At 40.8% G+C, this 19,408-nt stretch overlaps 1 protein-coding gene across 3 annotated transcripts; it reads right to left on the bottom strand.

Moving 5' to 3' along the window:
* Window positions 1-18,766, bottom strand: HRH1 (histamine receptor H1). 3 transcript variants are annotated; one of them, XM_082767844.1, is made up of 5 exons: window positions 18,557-18,766; window positions 11,981-12,060; window positions 6,050-6,175; window positions 5,392-5,487; window positions 1-3,832 (listed from the first exon to the last, which is right to left on the bottom strand). In XM_082767844.1, exon 5 carries the CDS (start codon window positions 3,710-3,712, stop codon window positions 2,285-2,287), a length of 1,428 nt encoding a protein of 475 aa, XP_082623970.1. In that variant the 5' UTR covers window positions 3,713-3,832; window positions 5,392-5,487; window positions 6,050-6,175; window positions 11,981-12,060; window positions 18,557-18,766; the 3' UTR covers window positions 1-2,284. The 3 variants fall into 3 exon arrangements, with proteins under 3 accessions (XP_082623970.1, XP_082623972.1, XP_082623971.1); XM_082767846.1 differs by lacking the exon at window positions 5,392-5,487; XM_082767845.1 differs by lacking the exon at window positions 11,981-12,060.
* Between the last annotated feature and the right edge of the window lie 642 nt (window positions 18,767-19,408).

Genomic DNA, 19,408 nt, shown 5'->3' with positions numbered 1-19,408 from the left:
TCAAAGTACCAATTTATTAAACTGCAGAGATATTAGGGCTTCATTTAATATTGAATACTTTAAATACAACTACTGACATTCAGACATGTAATTCAGACATATAAAACTGATGGAGGACAATAATACTTTGCATTTAGTTAGTGTATTATATCCAAAGTTTATAAGCATCATGCAGTCACCTTAGCTGTCGCATTGTCACTGTAAATTTTGTCATATTCACTTTACAAAATAGGCACATGTGGCACAGAGAGAGTAAGTAGCTCAAGATCCATAATTATGAACACAGAATTCAGAATTTTTCCTACAACCATTAAACAACCATTTTATTTTCTGAAGTAATAAACACGTTACACAGAACATCCCTTTAACTTTTCCCAACAAACTCTTGACAGTACTCAGTTAAAACAGCTCCAGTTCCATCAGACCTTTGTTGTGAAGCTAACTGAGCAATTTCTGAAGCAAGCTAACATTCAGGATGTGATAAATTCATCAACACAGCAAAATGACAGTGAGAGGATATTGAACATTGTACATTGTACATTGAACCCTTAGAATGCCCCAATCATCCCCAAACTTATGGAAAAATGCATACACAAACTCACCATTATATGCAAATGTGACTTCAGCTGCTGAAGTTAGTAATATAGGGCCAGACATCTCCTTGGCCTCAGTTCTTCGTCTCTCTCCCCAGTCTGTGGACTCATTTATTTTGGTGTAACTGTTCTGTTAAATTGTCAGCTTCCTGATAAGTTATAATATAATATAGTTCATATAATGTAGTTCACTACGTACTTTGCTAAGGAACTGTATTTTCCTCCCATGATTGGGAAGTACCCTATAACTCACTGCACGTAGGGAGAGGGGATTGATTGCTGCTATATAAAAGGGCACGCCTGCTTTTGGGAATTAGTGTTCATACTTAGAAACAGTTAAATCAATGGCTGAGCAAGGGGAAGCCTGGAGCTGATAGGGTGAAATGTATCTGCAAACGCCTCTGTCAGTGCCGCCTTCCAACCTTTCCAAAGAAGCTCTTTTCACAGAGGTGTGTTGCTAAAGTTCTGGATTGAACTGAGCAACCTGATATAATGTCAGTCACATTACATCAGGTGACATTACATGACAACAGTGACATTACATGACAACCCTGAGCAACCTGATGTAATGTCAGTGCTAGCACAGCTTTGAGTTGTAGGTTGTATTTAGATGTCTTCCTGAGACTCCTTCCAACCTGAAGTATTAAGTATCATTCTATGCTTCTCCTGAAATATTTAACAGCATTTACAGTGTGACTTATAATAAGCAATTAAATATAAAGGATAGAAAGGGTAAAAAAAATTACTTCATGTATTTTATTTCCTGTTTTGCAAGCTTGAGTTGCTGCTCATGACTCTCCCTCATTATAGTCAGAAGAGTTTTCCTATTGTAAGATAAAAATATACGTGAACTGGTATTGCCACTGCAAGCTTAGGCTATTTGCCAAGGCACAGGAAGAAGAAAATACACGTAGTCCAGAATTAACCGCATTCTGTAAGTTCAGAGGCAACAGCCTATCCTTCTTGATTAGTGATACTATGAGGAGTTTGGGAAGTATCTAGGACATAAAAATACTACTCTTTTCAGTGAAGTTGACAGGTACTGGTATAAATGAAGCAAGCATGTTATTAAAGAGAAATGGTATGTTACAATATGGCTTTCCAAAAAGTGTATGACTTGAAGGAAGATATAAATAAATAGGTCAGATTTTTCAAACAGTAGAACATTCTTTTTTGGCTATGCAAAGTACCTTTTCCTGCAGAAGATCTCTCTTCTCAAGCAGTGTGCTCCCATGTTTAAAACAGTAAGCTAAATGAGAAAAACAAAACAAAACAAAACAAAAAAAACAAACAAAAAAAACCACTTGACCAACCACAGAAACCATACTCTGTTTCTGCCTTTTCCTTATCTGAATAATTTATAATCACTGAAGATCTCTTTTCATATCTCCAGTTTTGTTCTACGTGATGAAAGAGAGAATCTCAAATTGTAAAATATGTACAATAATGTAACAGTTCTGAGATTGACCCCTGAGTTTTTCAGATTCCTGATTGGAATTAGTTCTTCTTCAAACATGTTAAAGGTGTTATATGCACATTTCCCACTTGTACAAAGACTTGTTTATAAATGACAGTTTTCCAAAACCTTCTACTTTATCCATGCCTTACGTTTACCCAGCCTTTGAAACCGGAACATTTTGTTTGATTGAATTTATGAGATGCTTTTTAGCTCAAAATAAATCAGACAATTATCAGGGAATGTGAAGGATCTTTTTGAATGTCTTTTTGAAATTATGGTTACAAAGAGGATACAGGAATGGATTTAAGGTGGAATTCACATAGCCAAGCCATATAGTGACCATTTGTACTGTGCTATATCGTTCATCATCGTGGAAAGCTATTACCATGTATAATACAAAATAGGGAATCCAGCACAACATAAAGGCTGCCATTATGACCCCTAACTGCTTAGCTGCTTTCCGCTCCCTGTTCACGTGCAGTCTTCGAAGATGGTTTTTGGAACGAGTATGCAGTCTTTGCCAGGTTTTCCTCAGGTAAGTCAGTCCTTTGAAGTCCCTGTTCTCTGTCTTTTCCTGAGGACTGCAGGCTCTTTCAGGGTTAGGCCTGGACTCCTCTCCACAAGGTACCTCCTCTGTGAAAGTCTGGCTGTCTGATGCATCACTCAAGTCACTGTCCTGTGAGAAAAGGTCCTCTTCATTTTTGTTGTCCTTTGTTACACTCTTCTCTCCTGGTTTATCCAGGCCTGGCTCAGACTGGGCAGTGGTGAGAGGGAAACAGCTCCATTTAAGGACTTCGCTATTACTCCTGCTAACGATAACTTTTGAAGAGCTGTCAGGATCACTGAAATGAAGCTTTGCTTCCGTATTTTTGGGCTGAGGGGACCTTTGCTTGTCTTTGGGAGGTGTGTTCTCATCTAAGATTTGCTTTTGGAGACAAATACTTTGCTTGTCCTTTGTCTTACCAGGATGTACACTTTTGCTTTCAGAGAAAGACAAATATGATCTGTTGATGAGCTCTCGGTGTTGGCAGTGCTTACGAACAGCTCTGAATATTTTGCAGTAGAAACATAACATCAAGATAGAGGGTAGGTAGAAATTGACAAAGGCTGTGAACACTTTGAACCAGGTGACTTTAGAGAAATCAGTTTCACACTTCTTTACTCTTTCTTTCGTTTCCCCCTCACCACCAAAAATGTGCCACCCTAGTATTGGGATGACCCACAAGAAAGACAACAACCAAGCCCCCAGAATCATTAGTAATGCTCTCATTTTTGTTCTATACTTGAGATATTTCAGTGGCTGCTGGACTGAGCGATAACGATCTATGCATAATATGAAGAGATTGAAAATAGATGCAGTGCTGGCCACATAATCCATGGACAGCCAGAACAAACAGGCTGTTACACCCAGGGTCCACACATTGCTGTTTAGGAGATAAACAATATTAAGGGGCATAACAGCTGCACCAACTATAAGATCTGCAACAGAGAGGCTGACAATGTATAAATTGCCAACTGTTTGCAGCTTCTTTTCAGTTTTCACAGCACATAGTACTAATATATTCATGACAACAGTGATCAGTGAAATGCTACCCAGAAACAGACCTAGGAGAGCTGAGTGAGTGTTAACAGTTGAATTCACTGTTGCGTTTTCTGTCATCTTTTGCTCAAGTACAGAGAATTAAAATCAGAGAAGGTGCCCAGGCCTTGGAAATTCAATCTTCGTTTACACTCCTGGATGAAAACTTGTTGGGCTGCTTTGCGACTTTTATTTCCGGAACTATCGAAAAGAAAAAAAATATGTTCAGTCACTGTAATCCCAAAATAAATTAATGAAACTAATCTGTCCTTCAGTTTATCAATTTCCCTTTTAGGATTTCCCTAAATAATGCATTTTTACATCATTCTACATAGGAGTAATATCAAATGTCATGGATATTCTATGAAAAGTATTGAAGCAATTTCTATGAACCAATCAAAAAATGTTTGTAAAGGTACTCCTTGGGGTTCCTTGTAATTCTGACCCTGGAATCTGGAGAAGAAATTTCAGTCCTCATTGTTTGAGTTTCTCATTAAATTGATGATCATGAACCATAACATAAACTACATACTGGCAAACCAATTTAGAGTGTCTTAAAAAAACTTATGATCGTATTTTGTACTAAATAGTTTGAAACGAAACAATGATTATTTACAAACTATATCCAATAGTTTGAATATAGCAGTTGGATTTGGTATTCCAAACAGTAAAAAAAGCTCCAGTCAGTATACACCTCTGGCTGATACACAAATAATCACAGATAAAGTCACAAATAATTCCTAAGGCTGTAGCTAGTGCCTATGTTTTCATTGGTAGGCTGTTGCTAAAATTATATGTTACAAGTAATCTCTTTCTACCCAATTTAGGCTTACATATATTCAAATCATAAAGATGGGCATATATTTTATTTCAAATGCAAATTAATATAATTTCAGGGAAAGCAATAGGATTTTTTTGATTAATAAGCATCTGGCAAACTCTCAAATGTATATCAATCTATGGTTGATATACAACCATGATATTCAACTCTCAAATGTATATCAATCTATGGTTGATATACAACCATGAATATACGCTGAAGATTAGGAGTCATTCAGGTGCCTAGGAAACATACACAAGAGCTATTGTTCATTAAGTTGTAGAAGCCACATCATTTGTGCATGCTTGCTGTTGCTGTTTGCCATATTGAGTTTGAAATTAAACTGGAAATAGGAAGAGATGAGGCTGGACACATAGCAAACCTTTGCTTTATGCCTAAGTATCTTTTTCTGATAATTTGTCTTTAATAAATGAGCTACTTTTATTTGCTTAAACTTTGGCATGAGACACATACAGAGCCTTCAGAGTTAAAATTCATTTAAATCGTCTATATTCCCACAATTAGAGTGTCTCAAAATTCCAGTACATGTGCTGCAGTACAAAAAAAAAGGGAAAACCTATTAAACATCCACCATGACATATACAAAACCTATTTCACAGAGGGTCACATTTGCGCAACTAATCTTGCTTTCTAGTGGCATTTATTTCTACATACTATTTGGCAGGTGTTATCAGAGTGACAGATTTCATTTTTACAGACACGGTGGTGTGTAGCTTTATGTTGACTTGATCTACATAGGGAAACAATATAGGTTCATACTTCATTTATGGTTTCACAATAGAGGTTTCTATTGAGATCAAAGGCCTTAATTATAAAGCATGTTACTTCTTCCATTTTCTAACACAAGCATAGTAACTCAAATATTGGCAATAAAATGGGAAAGAAGGAAAAGAAAGTGAGGGAGTATAGCAAAAAGTACCTTTTTGAAGCTGAGTAGATATGCTCTTCTGTTATCTACAAATTCTCTATGCCTTTGATATCTTCTACTTCCCAGCTGCTAACTTTGTGAATTGATCTAAAGTTCAAAGGAGAATTAACAGTATTGTAAGTCTTGGAGCATATCATCAGTTGACCAATTCTATCTCCAAGATATATAAGAAAATCATCTGTAAGAGTGATAAATATTTTCTGCCATTTTTCTCTTATAGTGTTTGTCCAAGTCTGTGTTTTGGTGTATCTCTTAAAGCAATGAGGAAAGAAACTGAGATTTTAGACATGTTGGCTCACAACATTCATACAGCTAACACTGATAGATATTTATTAGATTTCTCATATTTGTTAATCCAAATATCAATATTTGTAATTACTATTTATTAATAATAATAATAATGACTAAAATATTAATATTAGTCAAAACAATGCAGTGTAATGCATTATTCAATGTTAACTTCATGCTAGCTTTATCTTGTTCTTATTCTAACAATCAAAGATGGAGCTGAAACATTTGCATGCTTTCTTCTGAGAGATCAAATTCCTTGTTCCTTAAGTTTTACCCATAAAGGCCTGGTATTATGAAAAAGGAGGTGAAGGAGGTGTGCTTGGTTGCAGTAGCATGTATAGGCAGGGGAAATACGTACACTGAGGAGTATGAGCTCAAGAGCTCTGTTCTGTAATTCTGTGTTCTGCACAACCTTTGTGTTCTGTTGTGTACCGTTCTTCAGTGATGGCTAGTGTCAGAAGATCAGAGAGGCCTCAAGCATCTCCTGTTTGAGAAAGGGAACAGATATCACTTTACATGTCTTAAACCAATGTGTCTGGTGGCAGGAAATGGTTACATCCCAGTCTGTTACTGTTCTTTTGACAGCTATACGGTGTAATCTCTCTGCTGAAGTACACAGGGTATGGTCAAGTCAGGAAGTTGATATCAGTTGCCTCAAGTCAATAAGAAATTATAGATCTTCCTTTCCTCATACTTCCAAGTAAATGTACAAAATAAAGGGAGAGACAGCAACCTTGAGTCTTCAGCTGAAAGAATAACAGCTAAGAAAGGTACCTGATAGACAGCTCTCCACAATTACTTGTCAAGTGCATATGGAATGAATCAGATTATTTATTACAATAGATGGTGCTGACTGCTTTCCAAGCTGTCTCTTTAGCACTGCTGATAAGGTTGACATAAGGGTAGGACTTATGAAACAGCCAACAGAACTTGTTTAGGTCTTGTTTTAGGAGTACTTCTGTTCCAAAGAAGGCATGAAGTTCCAGTTTTTCAACTCTTGCTCCACTCTTGATCTTTAGTTAAGTGACAGAGTCTGCTTACTTTGCTGTTTTGGAGGAGGGAGAATGTCAAGTGTTGTCAAGTGTTGTACAGGCTATAAAAATCCAAGAATTACATGCTAATCATCTGAGACTGCTAAGAACAAAGAAAATACAGAATAATGTGTTTTTAAACTTTTCAAAATGCACATGCCAACAGGTACTCTCTGTCTGATAATGTAATTTTCATGGCAATGGCATTTGAGCAGTTCAAAGTCCCTGTTGGATTTTATGTTCTGTACTTCATAGAGGCTTGGCCATGCGCTATTAAATTTTAAAGTGACATTGAGGAACAGGTCACAGTGATCTGCTCCACATCATACAGGAATGTTAGAGTTAAAAACAGCCAAAGCTCCCTGGCTCTCCAAACAGTGTCCTAACTAGTATACTGTTTTGTTTGTTTGTCTTGTTTTTTTCTAGATGTTGTGTCTGAATTCATTCAGACACCCTAGGCAAACAATACTGATTTAGAAATTAAATGCCTATTTTTTAAACTTTAATCCAGTGCAAGCAACTTAATCTGCTTTTGATCTTTGTTGTAATAAGGCCATTTAAGTGACAGGGACTAATATAACTGAAGTGGGACCATACCCAGTAACAAATGGGTTAATTACTCACTAGAGAGGGGTGGCAAGAACCACTTGCCTTGGTCTAGGGTGAGTAGTTCTTGAGGCTGGATTAGGATGCTTGAATGTTACAGTAACACTGCATTTTTCCTATTGAGTAGTTATGTTTTCTACATATAATGTTTTTAACGCCCCTGACTTTGTGAGTGTTCTCAAGGTTTGGGCAATTTCTGTTTTGTTGAGTGGTGATGAGAAAAGGAGCCACTACAAGAGGTAACTAGAAGAGGGCCCCCCTATCTTCAGCATGGAAGCTGTATAGCCAGCACATACTTCCTACCTACCTATTTTTATATGAGGAGACATTTTGCCTCTGAATCCATTAGAAAGGTGTAACAAGAGATTGAGTTGGCCACAAAATGCTTAGAACAGAAGAAAAATGCAGTGTTACCTTTGGACGATCTAGTCATCGCGACTCTTTTTGCATTCCCTAGCATGCAACACCACATGCTGCTGCTGTTTCTACCTAACAGTACGTAATGATAGGTGTTCAGCAGCATATCAGACATGCTGCTATCCTACACTGATGTTTGCACAGGGAACAGAGGTCTCTGGCTTTCTTGAGCCTTCTAGATGCTCAAAGAAGACCTCCAACACACTAGCCTCTGTGCATTTTGCTCCTGTAAGTGTCCATGCTCTCTCCATAAGGAGTGAGTTGCAGGGGATCAGTATCTCCTTCTCCTACAAAGTTCTACAGAACTGTAAGAGGGAATACACTGAGCTTCTCCTAGGAAGCGAAGGTAACTGTAGACAAAATGGAAAAGTATTTAGTTGAAGAAATGTCATCAGTCAGTGCCCACTGGCCTCTATTTGGAGCTCTGACCCTTGTACCACAGTCTTGCCCACTGAGCTTACATTGAATTGCTACATGATTGCCAGTTTTTGCTAGAATTGGCACATTTTGCCACACAGCTTTGTCCACTGGAAGGTACCAAAAAAATAATATACCCTACTCCATATTATGTAATCCACTGATCACCCCTTCTGGACTCTAGTGAAGACTATAATCTACAAACTTTTTTCTTAAACTTCCTACCATCATCAATAGTGGTGATATTAGCATTGTCAGTGTTCAGCGATGGTGAGAGCACTGTGATCTGCAATGCCAACTTCTTGCTCTTTCCTAGATGTACACACCATTTTGTAGTGGCCATAAGCTGTTTGTTGTTTACGCACCCCTGTTCAGCAGAACTTAATTCCTTATCTAGAACTCAGTTCCCAATAGAGGAGCTATAAGAATACCAAATACATGTGTTTTAATAGTTGGGTGGCTTAACTCATTATACTGGGCCAAAGCTCACTAATAAATAACAGATTTTAAATTAAAAAAAAAAAAAAGTAATAAAAATATCAGTCTAACATCTTGGACAGCTCTTTGGAATTTCTAAACCCTGACCTCATCATGAAAGTACTTTGTTCACTTTTACTGTCTTTAAAGAGTTGTTTTTTTCCTGCGTGGAAAACCAGCAATTGAGATTTGCTTGTTATTGTATCACTGTGGTAATTCTGAGGAAGAGTCTGCTGGGAGATGCTAAGTAGTTGCTTGACTCAGTAGTGCAGGTGCAACCTATTAAGCCTTGACTGAATGGGATAAAGTTTCTACAAACAGATGCTAGCATATTTCTTGTAAGAGAGTTTTAGAGAAGCTCTATCTACAACAAGAAAAGGCTAATCTGGAATAAAATTCATGTTCATCACCTTGTTTGTTCTAAGTCCGAGGCAGACGGTAGGGTCAGATTTCACATCGACCGTGTTGTATTTAAGAAACACATTTGTTTCTAGTGACCTTTTAAATATTTTTCTTTGTGCGTTAAAAGCATTAACATACTTGAGGTTGATAAACTTTCTTTTCAAAGACTTTTTTATTTCTCTATTAGATAAAGCTTTCTGAGGTAAAGTAATCCTATATGCATACTCAGTACATATATGCTTTCTCTGGCAATTACAAAGAGTTACCTTGATATCAGTGTAGTTTCATCTCTTTTTGTTCTTTGTTTTTACCTTTTTCTCCCCTTATTTTGCAGGAAGTAAGCAGTGCAGTGATTCATGTTCAATCCATTTTTGGCAATTCTCTAGTTTAGAATAGCTGGTTGTGATTACATGAGATGGCCTAGAGTTTTGTTGATACACTTGGTCCATGTTGCATCTACGCATATTATCATAGAATATCCTGAGTTGGAAGGGACCCTTAAGGATCATCAAGTCCAACTCTTGACACCGCACAGGTCTACCCAAAAGTTCAGACCATGTGACTAAGTGCACAGTCCAATCTCTTCTTAAATTCAGACAGGCTCGGTGCAGTGACTACGTCCCTGGGGAGCCTGTTCCAGTGTGCAACCACCCTCTCTGTGAAGAACCCCCTCCTGATGTCAAGCCTAAATTTCCCCTGCCTCAGCTTAATCCCGTTCCTGCGGGTCCTGTCACTGGTGTTAATGGAGAAAAGGTCTCCTGCCTCTCGACACCCCCTTACGAGGAAGTTGTAGACTGTGATGAGGTCTCCCCTCAGCCTCCTCTTCTCCAGGCTGAACAGGCCCAGTGACCTCAGCCATTCTTCGTACGTCTTCCCCTCCAGGCCTTTCACCATCTTCGTAGCCCTCCTCTGGACACTCTCCAACAGTTTCATGTCCTTTTTATACTGTGGTGCCCAGAACTGCACACAGTACTCGAGGTGAGGCCGCACCAGCGCAGAGCAGAGCGGGACAATCACCTCCCTTGACGTACTAGCGATGCCGTGCTTGATGCACCCCAGGACACGGTTGGCCCTCCTGGCTGCCAGGGCACACTGCTGGCTCATATTCAACTTGCTGTCTACCACGACCCCCAGATCCCTCTCTTCTAGGCTGCTCTCCAGCGTCTCATCGCCCATATTAGATGTCTGGTTCTTATTAATGCTAAAGCATTTGCAGGATGACTAATTGATTACGACTGTTGTTAAGTTACTCCAGTGGCTTACACCTCTTAGTGTTTAAAAACACATATCATGGTTTTGAATCTCAGTTTCTTACAAGTGATTCCTGTTGGAACAAAAAGCCTCCTTGGCTACAGCAGTCAATGGTGTTCTCAGTTTAGTATTTTCCAAATGCCTGCACAAAGTTGAGTTTACAAGATGCATGCAATTCCCTTTAGACTTCTCTTTGGTTGTAGTGACCTGTCTGATCTACCTAGAGAGAAAAAAATGCTTCAGAATATATAATTCTGAAATTATATAATTTCAAATACATATTTGGCTACTCTAGCATATTTTGTTATTGCTGGCCTTTCATCTGCAAGATGCACGGCATTTTTCCATCCAGATGACCTAGTGCCTAAGCCCAGGAAGAGACAGATTTTTCCAGAAAAGTATCTGCCACTATTAATGGAAAGAATGGACTGTGTCTACATTTAATTTGTCTCTTGTATTTAGCCTGAAATGAAGAGACAGCATAATTTATAGCCTTAATGTCAGGACCAGTCAAATTTGGACCCGAGGGAACAGCATGAAGCTGCAATAGGGGAGACTCGGGTTGGGTATTAGGAAAAGACTCCTCACTGAGAGGGTGGTCAGGCACTGGCGCAGGCTCCCCAAGACAGTGGTCACGGCACTGAGCCTGCAAGAGTTCAAGAAGCATTTGGACAATGCTCTCGGACATAGGGTTTCATTCTTGTGTGGTCCTCTGTGGAGCCAGAAGTTGGACTTGATGGTTGCCATGGGTCCCTTCTAATTTAGGATATTCTGTGATTCAGTGAAACTTTAACAGTCTTCCCAAATGGTCCCATTCTCCCTACATACTTTTTTTTTTTTTTTTTTTTAAATAAAGGTAGTGACAATTAAAAGCGAATCTTTCATTACATGAGCCAGCAAGATAGACTGCCATAAATACTTTCATTCCATATCTAAGTTATGACTCTTGCTTACCACAAAAGATTTGCACATCTGGCTGTCAGTTTTGCATAACCTCGTATCACACGCATTTGGTGCCAGAGGGTTTGCAGCGGCTCTTTATGTAAATGATGTCTTGGGAAACAGACGAAGGCACAACTAAAGTAGCAGATGGATGCAACAGCAGCTGTGCTGAAGCTGCTTTACCACTTAGAAAGCAGAGGAAAGTGCTGTCAGTTGTCAGATCTGTGATTTGAATATTGATCCCAGGAGTCAGACACCCTCGAAAACTGTGCAGGCCTTTAGCATGTCGGTGGTTAGTGGTGAAAGGGAGGGCAAATACAAGCAGATTGTTTCTGAGACCTCCTCAAATTCACTTCTGAAGAGCTGGACTGGTTCAGTGTTGTAACTATTACATTTCTCCTCCTCTTCCTGGTTGAGTCATCTCTTGCCTGTTCAATGCAGTAAATGGGTTGTGTAATACCAGATCAAGAACCAAGCAGGACAGAAGGAGTAAGGTAGCTACTTCCATGCTCCTGAGATACATTTATTCAAGTATTCCTAGAAATCCACATGACAACTGATTTTTAAACTACAACAACTGAAGGCTCCTGGAGTTCATGCATCCATTTGTTCTAAACATACAGTACACTGTGAAGGGTCCTCTTGTGCTTGGTGCAGTGAGTGGGACACCACTTAATGCAGTATTGCAGGGGGACTAGAGCGAGGTCATCGCTTCTGCCCTGTTATACAGGAACTATATGGCTTACCTGTGGTCTGGTCTGTGATGTCAGATTTATCCTTATTCCTCTAACTTGGATAGAGATATTCTGAGGATAGCAAGCAGACCCTAAGAACAACAAAAAGACAGAGCTCAGAGCATATCTTGAAGGGAACTTTGAACTTTTAAGTAACTTTGAACTCTTTTGGGGGGGGGGGGGGGGGGGGGGGGGAGTATTATTAGGGTATGGACTATCCGGATTGCAAATAAATACTTCTGCTTTTACTTGATTGAACAATGCATCACTTAAGGAAACAAAGCGTAATATTGCCTCAGAGCAAGAGGATGTTTGGGCAGGCTAGAAGGGGTTTGAAAATATAAGTCAAGTTCCACTTACATCTTGTAGGTGATGATTGACTTGATTGTACCTGATGTTTTCAGGCTTTAGTTTCTCTGGAATTGGTGCAGTTGCTTCTGCAGCCACTTGCATCAATTAAATTGGCAGCCTATATTGGCAGCTGCTGTCAGACCAGATTTTTCTGATTGCTGTTTCTTATACTTTCACCGGCTTCACTAGGCATCAAACTGAAACTACTACAGTTCTAGCTCTCTGCCAGCAAAAAGTTTAGACTTCCATAGCCTTCTGAAATAGTCAAAGTTTTAGCACAAATTTCTGCGTGCAGCCATGATGTCCTTAATTCCATCCATCCATCCCAAGTCCTTAGCTTTTGTGTGAGGACAGAACTGTGTAAGGAAGTGGGGTGTGTGAATCCACGTGTCACCACAGTGCTGTCTGAGCTCAACTCTTGATTACAATGGTGTACCATATCTGCCTGTGAAAAGTTTTGTCTCCCTTAGAAATAACTATCTCTTTTGGTGATTTGACCATGCCCTCCTAAACCCATTACTGTTGTACCATTCCATTCACTGGATTAAGAATACTGAACTGGATCCTATTTTTAATCTTCCTCTTCTTTTATTGTCTTGGGTAATTACACAGTGTGTGTGTTGCTGTTAAACTTCTGGTGGTGGGTAGGAGGGAGACAGGAAAGGAAGGCTCAGCTTTTAATTCTGTGCAGTGAGAACAAACACGCTTAATTTACCATTAACACATTGCTCACATTAAATAGTACTATTATATCATTAATATAAAACTTTGTTATTCTAAACAACTTCCCCCTGTCCTCCAAAACAAACAAAAAAACCTGCAGACAATTCTGATTGGAATACTACAACAGTGCACTTCTATGGGGAAATCTCTTGCAACAGAAATAGTCTGAAATAAATCATATCCAACCCAATTATTTAACCTAGATCACTACTCATTTTGTCCTTTACATCTGGATCTTGTCTTTGTGCTCTTTGACATTGCCAAGCACAACAGGTTGGTCTCCAAACTTATACTGAAAGGGCTAGTTCTTGTGCAAAGACTAATCACAAAAATACTCTTGTGGAGGTTCTTGCTGTCATCAGTGGAACTAGAACTGTCAGACCTCTTTTCCTTGAGACAGGAGAATCTCTCCCGGGATACAACTTCTCTCTCCCCCTTCTCCCCCCACCCCCCCCACCCCATGTTCCTGTATATGTGTGTTCTAGACCTACTTCGATAAAGTAAATTACTTGATCTCCCCAGATGACCAAAAAAAAGCATCTTGTACAGTATGGTTCATATATGATGAACCGTACATGAATCCAGAAGTGTATGTTTCCAGTATACAAGAAAAACAAACAAACCCCTAACGCTAAGAAAGTGGTAGCTGAAAGGCATGTGCTTGGAGCAATGGCAATCCAAGTGTCAGAAATGGAAACCAAATCCAAAATACTTGTGTTAGTTCAGGGAAGTGTTCGCATAACCAATAATATGCGATATATAGCAAAGTATCAAGTCTTTTCTCAAAGAAGACAGTAGGCAAGCTCTCCCTTAGTACATAAGTAAGGCATACAGGCCAAAAAGTGAAGCTTGATATAAATCTAGAAGACTTCCCTGTGTGGAGAAATCCTTGTGTGAACAGAAGGTACTGGCAATAGTAGCATTCAATTGTATACAGATAAAACTTATGCATTTCCTAATTTCCACAGGTAGCATACAACTGAATGCTAATTAGTGCTTTATTATAAGTATGAGCAGTCCCTACCAGAACAGGAAATTAAATAACAAAACCTAGGATTTCAACTTAGGATCGATTCTTTGAAAGCATGATTTCTCCATGCATAATTAAGGACTGAGCATCTATGTCCTTGGAGTTTGTACAAACTCCACGCTGGAGTCTGTATATTCTTATTCACATTCTACTTATCTGAATTTTCATATTTTCAGTACTGATGTGTTCATATAACCATATTTTGTAATGCATAGAGACATATTTCGATATCTGAAAGCAGAGGAAGAGTATAAGAATGTACCTCCCCATGTATTTCTATACATCTTGCTTTGTGCCAAAGCCATGATATTCTCCTCTTTTAGTTTTCTACCTTCAGCTTCCTGAGCTTCCCCAGGTTTTTCGTGATCCTTCCTCTCCTCTTCCATAGGAAGGGGGGAAATAAGCAACAGCTGACCTGTATGAGTAATGAGAACTACAGGAATAGTATCAGGAAATAACTATTACATATCGCCTGGTATTCAGCCACTGACAGGACCTGACCTTGGCTAGGGAAACACTACTTATTTAAAAAAAAAAATAAAAAACTAAATAAATCTGGTTGTGGTTCATAATCTGGAGACCCTGAATTTGCAGGAATACAGTTATTCCTCATTCCACAGGCTCATTATTTACCAGCAGAACCAGTGAATACAGTGGCTTCTGTGCTGCTTGTTTAGGAACATTCTGAAAACCCATTAGGAAAAGGAAAGATAAATGAACATTGTAGCTGCTTAACTGAAAATAAGGGGTTGGGGAAACCCAAACACACCAATGTTCTTTGGAGGATGGGTTCCTGAATTGACAAATGGAATAGTGAATTCCATGCGCGGCATGTAAAATTGAAAGAGGTCAAGCTATGTTTAGCATATTAGTCATTTCAAATATCTAAATTGTGAGATAGTAGATTCATATCATTCAATTCAGTAAATAAAGTACATTAGCAAATACCCAACAAGTAACCTAAAATCCTCATTTAATCTGGTTGCAGTCAATATCTTGCTATGTGCGGCTAGGTTATTACTAGACTCTATTCAACCTAAGAGATCTACTAAAATTTCCTCTTTGATATATTAAAATTTAAAATGAAGCCTATCTGGAGAGTCCTCAACAAAATTGTGTAGTCCTATCCACTTGAAAGTTGCCTTTTTTTTTTTTTTTTAAGGTTGTTAATTGACAAGACCTCTGTAATTTGAACTGAGAAATATGGAGATTGAAGAAGTCTTTCATATACAGTGTACTTAGTAGAGTCAATATTTGTAGATGTGGATCTCATATATTCTGTTTTAACTTCCTACAGTGCAACCTAAGCACAGATGAGCTGAATGTGTGGCTCAGTAGCTTTCAAGCACTGGTCGCATGGAGTGAGACTTGGGAAACCACTGGAAGTTGGGATGCTCCTATCTTATCCTGCCCCCAGCTGTATGATGTTGCTGTCTGCTGATGACTGACCATTCAATTCTATGTACAAAATTGAACCTTCCTAACTATAAGTTGATGTATACATGTGTTCAGCAGTCTAAGCAATACTTTTTTCTTGATACTATTGTACTACGAAATGGCTTTTTTTTTTCTCCTGAAGAAATATATTTTAACGTCTGCATATCTTAACCTGAATTTATCCAGAGATAGATAGATGTACCCTTTTCTCCATTGTTTTCACTCTTGATCAACCCTCTTTAGCCGTGGGCCTATATTTCATTATGAGCATTAAAAACAGAAATTTAATCTTTATTCCCTGATACTATTCCTGTAGTTGTCATTACTCATACAGGCCAGCTGACAAAAGACAGAAATATTCCAAAGTACTTTCTGGTCTTTCAAAATGTAAGCTCAGAATTCTCTTAAGCTCTTCTTCCAGTAACTCAACATTCCCGTTTAAGTCTTAAACATCAGTTTTTCCATGAGGATAGACCTGATCTTTCTTCTGTGGTTGTGTTTCCCATGTATGGGTTATTTTTGCCCACAGATTGCGGGTGAGTTGATGGGGTGGAAAAACCATTGTGCTTGGAATCCTAAAGCTTCCAGACACAGCTTTAATTAGTCTTTCTAGCCTAAGCACATTGCTGGAGTAGTCCAGTTCGACATAAAGACCTGTATCAAAGTGATCACTTAATGGCAACAGCACTGAAACACTGGTTTAAGTTCTGCAGTGCTGGAGAAATCTCATCAGCTAAGTGCTCTCTATTCCACTGCCTATCTGTAAAGACTTGCTGTAGGAGTGAAAACTAACTAATAACTCTAATCACCATTAATAAGTGTTGCAATAGGGGAAAACTCCTTTGTGTTTTGATGTAGTAAACGAAGTGACTAACCAACTGTAAAGTTTCTCATGGATGACAGGAGTTTTCCAATGCTGTTGTGCCTTTAAAGCTGAGTAGCCACAGCCGTGACTTCTCACCTTCTGGGAATCTGTTCTATTCTTGGAATACAGTAAACCAACTTGCCAAACCAGGACATCTTTCATACAGGGACAGCCAAACATTTTTAGAGTTCCTGGATTACCCCTTGTGTTACTTATTCCAACCCTTGACTGACTGTGAAACTGGCTGATTTTAATCTTTCTGCATCAGAAGTACGGTTAACCACTTTTTTATCTTAACCAGTCTCTCAAATTAGATCTGTTTCCAAGTGACTCAATATTGGAGAATTACTAGCCAAAAAAACAACCCAAATATATAAAACAGTTTGTTCTTTAGATGTTGAGGTTGTATAACCTGATAACCTATCTGCTGTTTGCAGTTTTATGGTTTCCGACAGAGAAATTTGGGTTTGAATAAAGGAAGCTTCATTGTCTGATAGAGAATGCTGATCACTTGTGACGTCTGATAGACTCATCTATGAATAAACTTCTCTGAATTCTGAGGAAACACTAGAAATATAAAGGAAACTTACTGTTTTACAGAGGAAGTCACTTAACTTTAACAAGGGAGGACTTCTCAGGATGAGATCCTTCAAGATGTCCTCTTTTCTCTCACTCTTAGTGTACCCAATGAAGAATCCAATGTTGTTCTTTTTAAAGGAAAATCGCAGAGCTCCCCTTTTACCAGAGTTACTGTCTAGTGTCTGGTCAGGATAAGCACAGACAAGTCCATGATCACACTAATACCACAATTCATAATAGAAAATGTCTTCATAATACTTCCTTACTAGGACTAAATAAAAAATAAAATAAAATAAATCCTTACTAGGATTAAAAAAAAAAAAAAAAAGCCACAATAGTAGGCAAAGTAGTAGCCAGGTTTTATAAAAGAGACTGACTGATCCCTTGTGGTCAAAGAATCAGATAAAAATTGCAAATCTTCCTCCTACACTCCACTCCCCCCTCAAAAAAAAAAAAAAAAAAAAAAAAAAGCTATTGAAGTGCTTATCAGTAAGAAATTTATTTGGGAGTTCACCAAAATGACCATAAATTTCAACCCAAGTGAACCTTTGGTGCTTTTAAGTTATGAGAAAGATTTCATCATAGAAATGCACAAACTTATCTAGAGACCTTTCTTTGTAAGATCCTCGTGGATATGAGAATTTACTGACTCCTTGTACTGGTAATAAAAGGAAACCTTATTTCTGTAAGTTCTGGTTTCAGCTCACTTATGTAAGCCAATGTTCAAATTCAGATCTCTAATTCAGAATATATACTGAGCTATTAGTCGTTTTAAACATCTGGAAACCTTACTTTAGTACTATATGAAGGAACTCAGCAATAACCCATTGAATGCGCAGTCTTCCCTTTTTGCGGATGGGGAACGTATCTGGTGCAGTGTTTGTCCACCTCCGCCCTCCTCCAGGCAGATGTAATTTGCTCATTGGATTTTAAACAGATGATTAGGATGAGCTGGTGGAGCCCAAGGTCTCATATAGATAGGGGGTCTGGTGCCTTGTAAATAGCCATAAAAAATGGGAAGCAGCTCATCCAAGAAGCCTGACTTGTCTCCAACAGTCCCGCTCCGTGGCTGTTTGGGGAGGGCTGGGAGCCGAAGTTAACCATTGCCACGGTACGGGCTGAGAGCGACTTGGGCTCCTGCTGTCACCCGCTTCATTGCCCTTCTCGGGATGGGGTGGACCTGTATGTATTTGAGAAACGTCCCCGGGTCTGTGTGTAAGCTGATGGCTCTAGAACCTTTCCCTGGAAAAGCTTGACGTTTTCAGACAGGCGTGCGAGTTAACACCCAGGCACATCTCCCTCGTCGCTTTCCAACCCAGCCAGCCCTTCCCTGCTCCGCTCCCTCAGCACACCCGCTTGTCGGGAGGAGAGCTGCTTAAGTGTTTCGGGCCGGCAGGCAGCGCTGCCGCCGAGCCCTGGAGAACCGGGATGCCCCGGCACCAGCCCCAGTCCCAGTCCCAACCCCGGCCCCATCCCCGGCCCCGGCTCCATCCCCATCCCCACCCCATGCCGCGCACGGCTCCCGAGCCCAGGACGCCGCCGGTGCCGGTCCCGGTGCCGGTCCCTGCCCCGCCGCCCAGCCGCCGGGACCCCGCTCGCTCACCGGCCGCGGCCGCTCCCGCTGCTGCCGCTCTTCTCCCAGCTCTCGGAGCCGGTGTCCGCGTTCCTCGGCTGGGCAGGGCGAGGGCTGCGCGCCCCGTCCCGCCCCGCCGGCACGGAGCTGGCAGCAGCCCTGCCCGGCACCCGGAGGAAGAGCTCGGCTCGTGCCCAAGGGCTTGGCTGCCCCTCCTCGACCCCAGTGCCGCTCGAGGGCGCTGGCAGCCCGCTCCCGTCCCGTCCCGTCCCGTCCCGTCCCGTCCCGTCCCGAGCTGAGCTGTCCCGTCCCGAGCCAAGGCGTGCCGTGCCGTGCAGCCCAGCCGGCTGGCCGTGCCGAGCACTAAATAGCCCGGGGGCGGGCCCGCCCGGCCCGGCCCAGCCCAGCAGGCGGCCCGGGGTCGCTGCCAAGACCCCCCCCGTCGGCACGGAGCGGCCGGGGCTGGGAACGGGCGGGCGGCAGCTCCCGGTGCTGGGCGAGGAAGGTCCCCCGGCGAGGAAGGAGCGCCGCAGTTGTACTGTCACGACAGGGCGCCAGACATGTCCCGAAGACTTTCACGGGTAGGTGGCAGCCCCGGTGTGCCGAGTATCTGCGGAGCTGGAGAGGCCTGCTGTCTGCAGAGGGGAAGCTGCTCGTGGGGTGAAGAGGTGCCTCGATCCGAGATAACGCCAGGAGTTTGTGGAGCATCGGAACTCAAATCCTGGTTTGCCATCGTCCCCGGGCTTGCTTTAGCCACAGGGTCACCGGTCTCCTCCCGAGTGGCTCGGTGCTTTTAGGGGAGCAGTCTGAAACCTGAGATGGCTCCAGTGTCGAACACATCATTTCGTACCTCAGCTGAACTGGCTTTTGGTTGTGATTTCC

This window comes from Aythya marila (assembly GCF_965140915.1).
Source record: "Aythya marila genome assembly, chromosome: 10".
NCBI classification, from domain to species: domain Eukaryota; kingdom Metazoa; phylum Chordata; class Aves; order Anseriformes; family Anatidae; genus Aythya; species Aythya marila.
This window is presented reverse-complemented; position numbering and strand designations above follow the sequence as displayed.

What these genes read in the sequence shown, in the direction of transcription:
- HRH1 (XM_082767844.1), bottom strand. Translation starts at nt 3,712, where the DNA reads ATGACAGAAAACGCAACAGTGAATTCAACTGTTAACACTCACTCAGCT.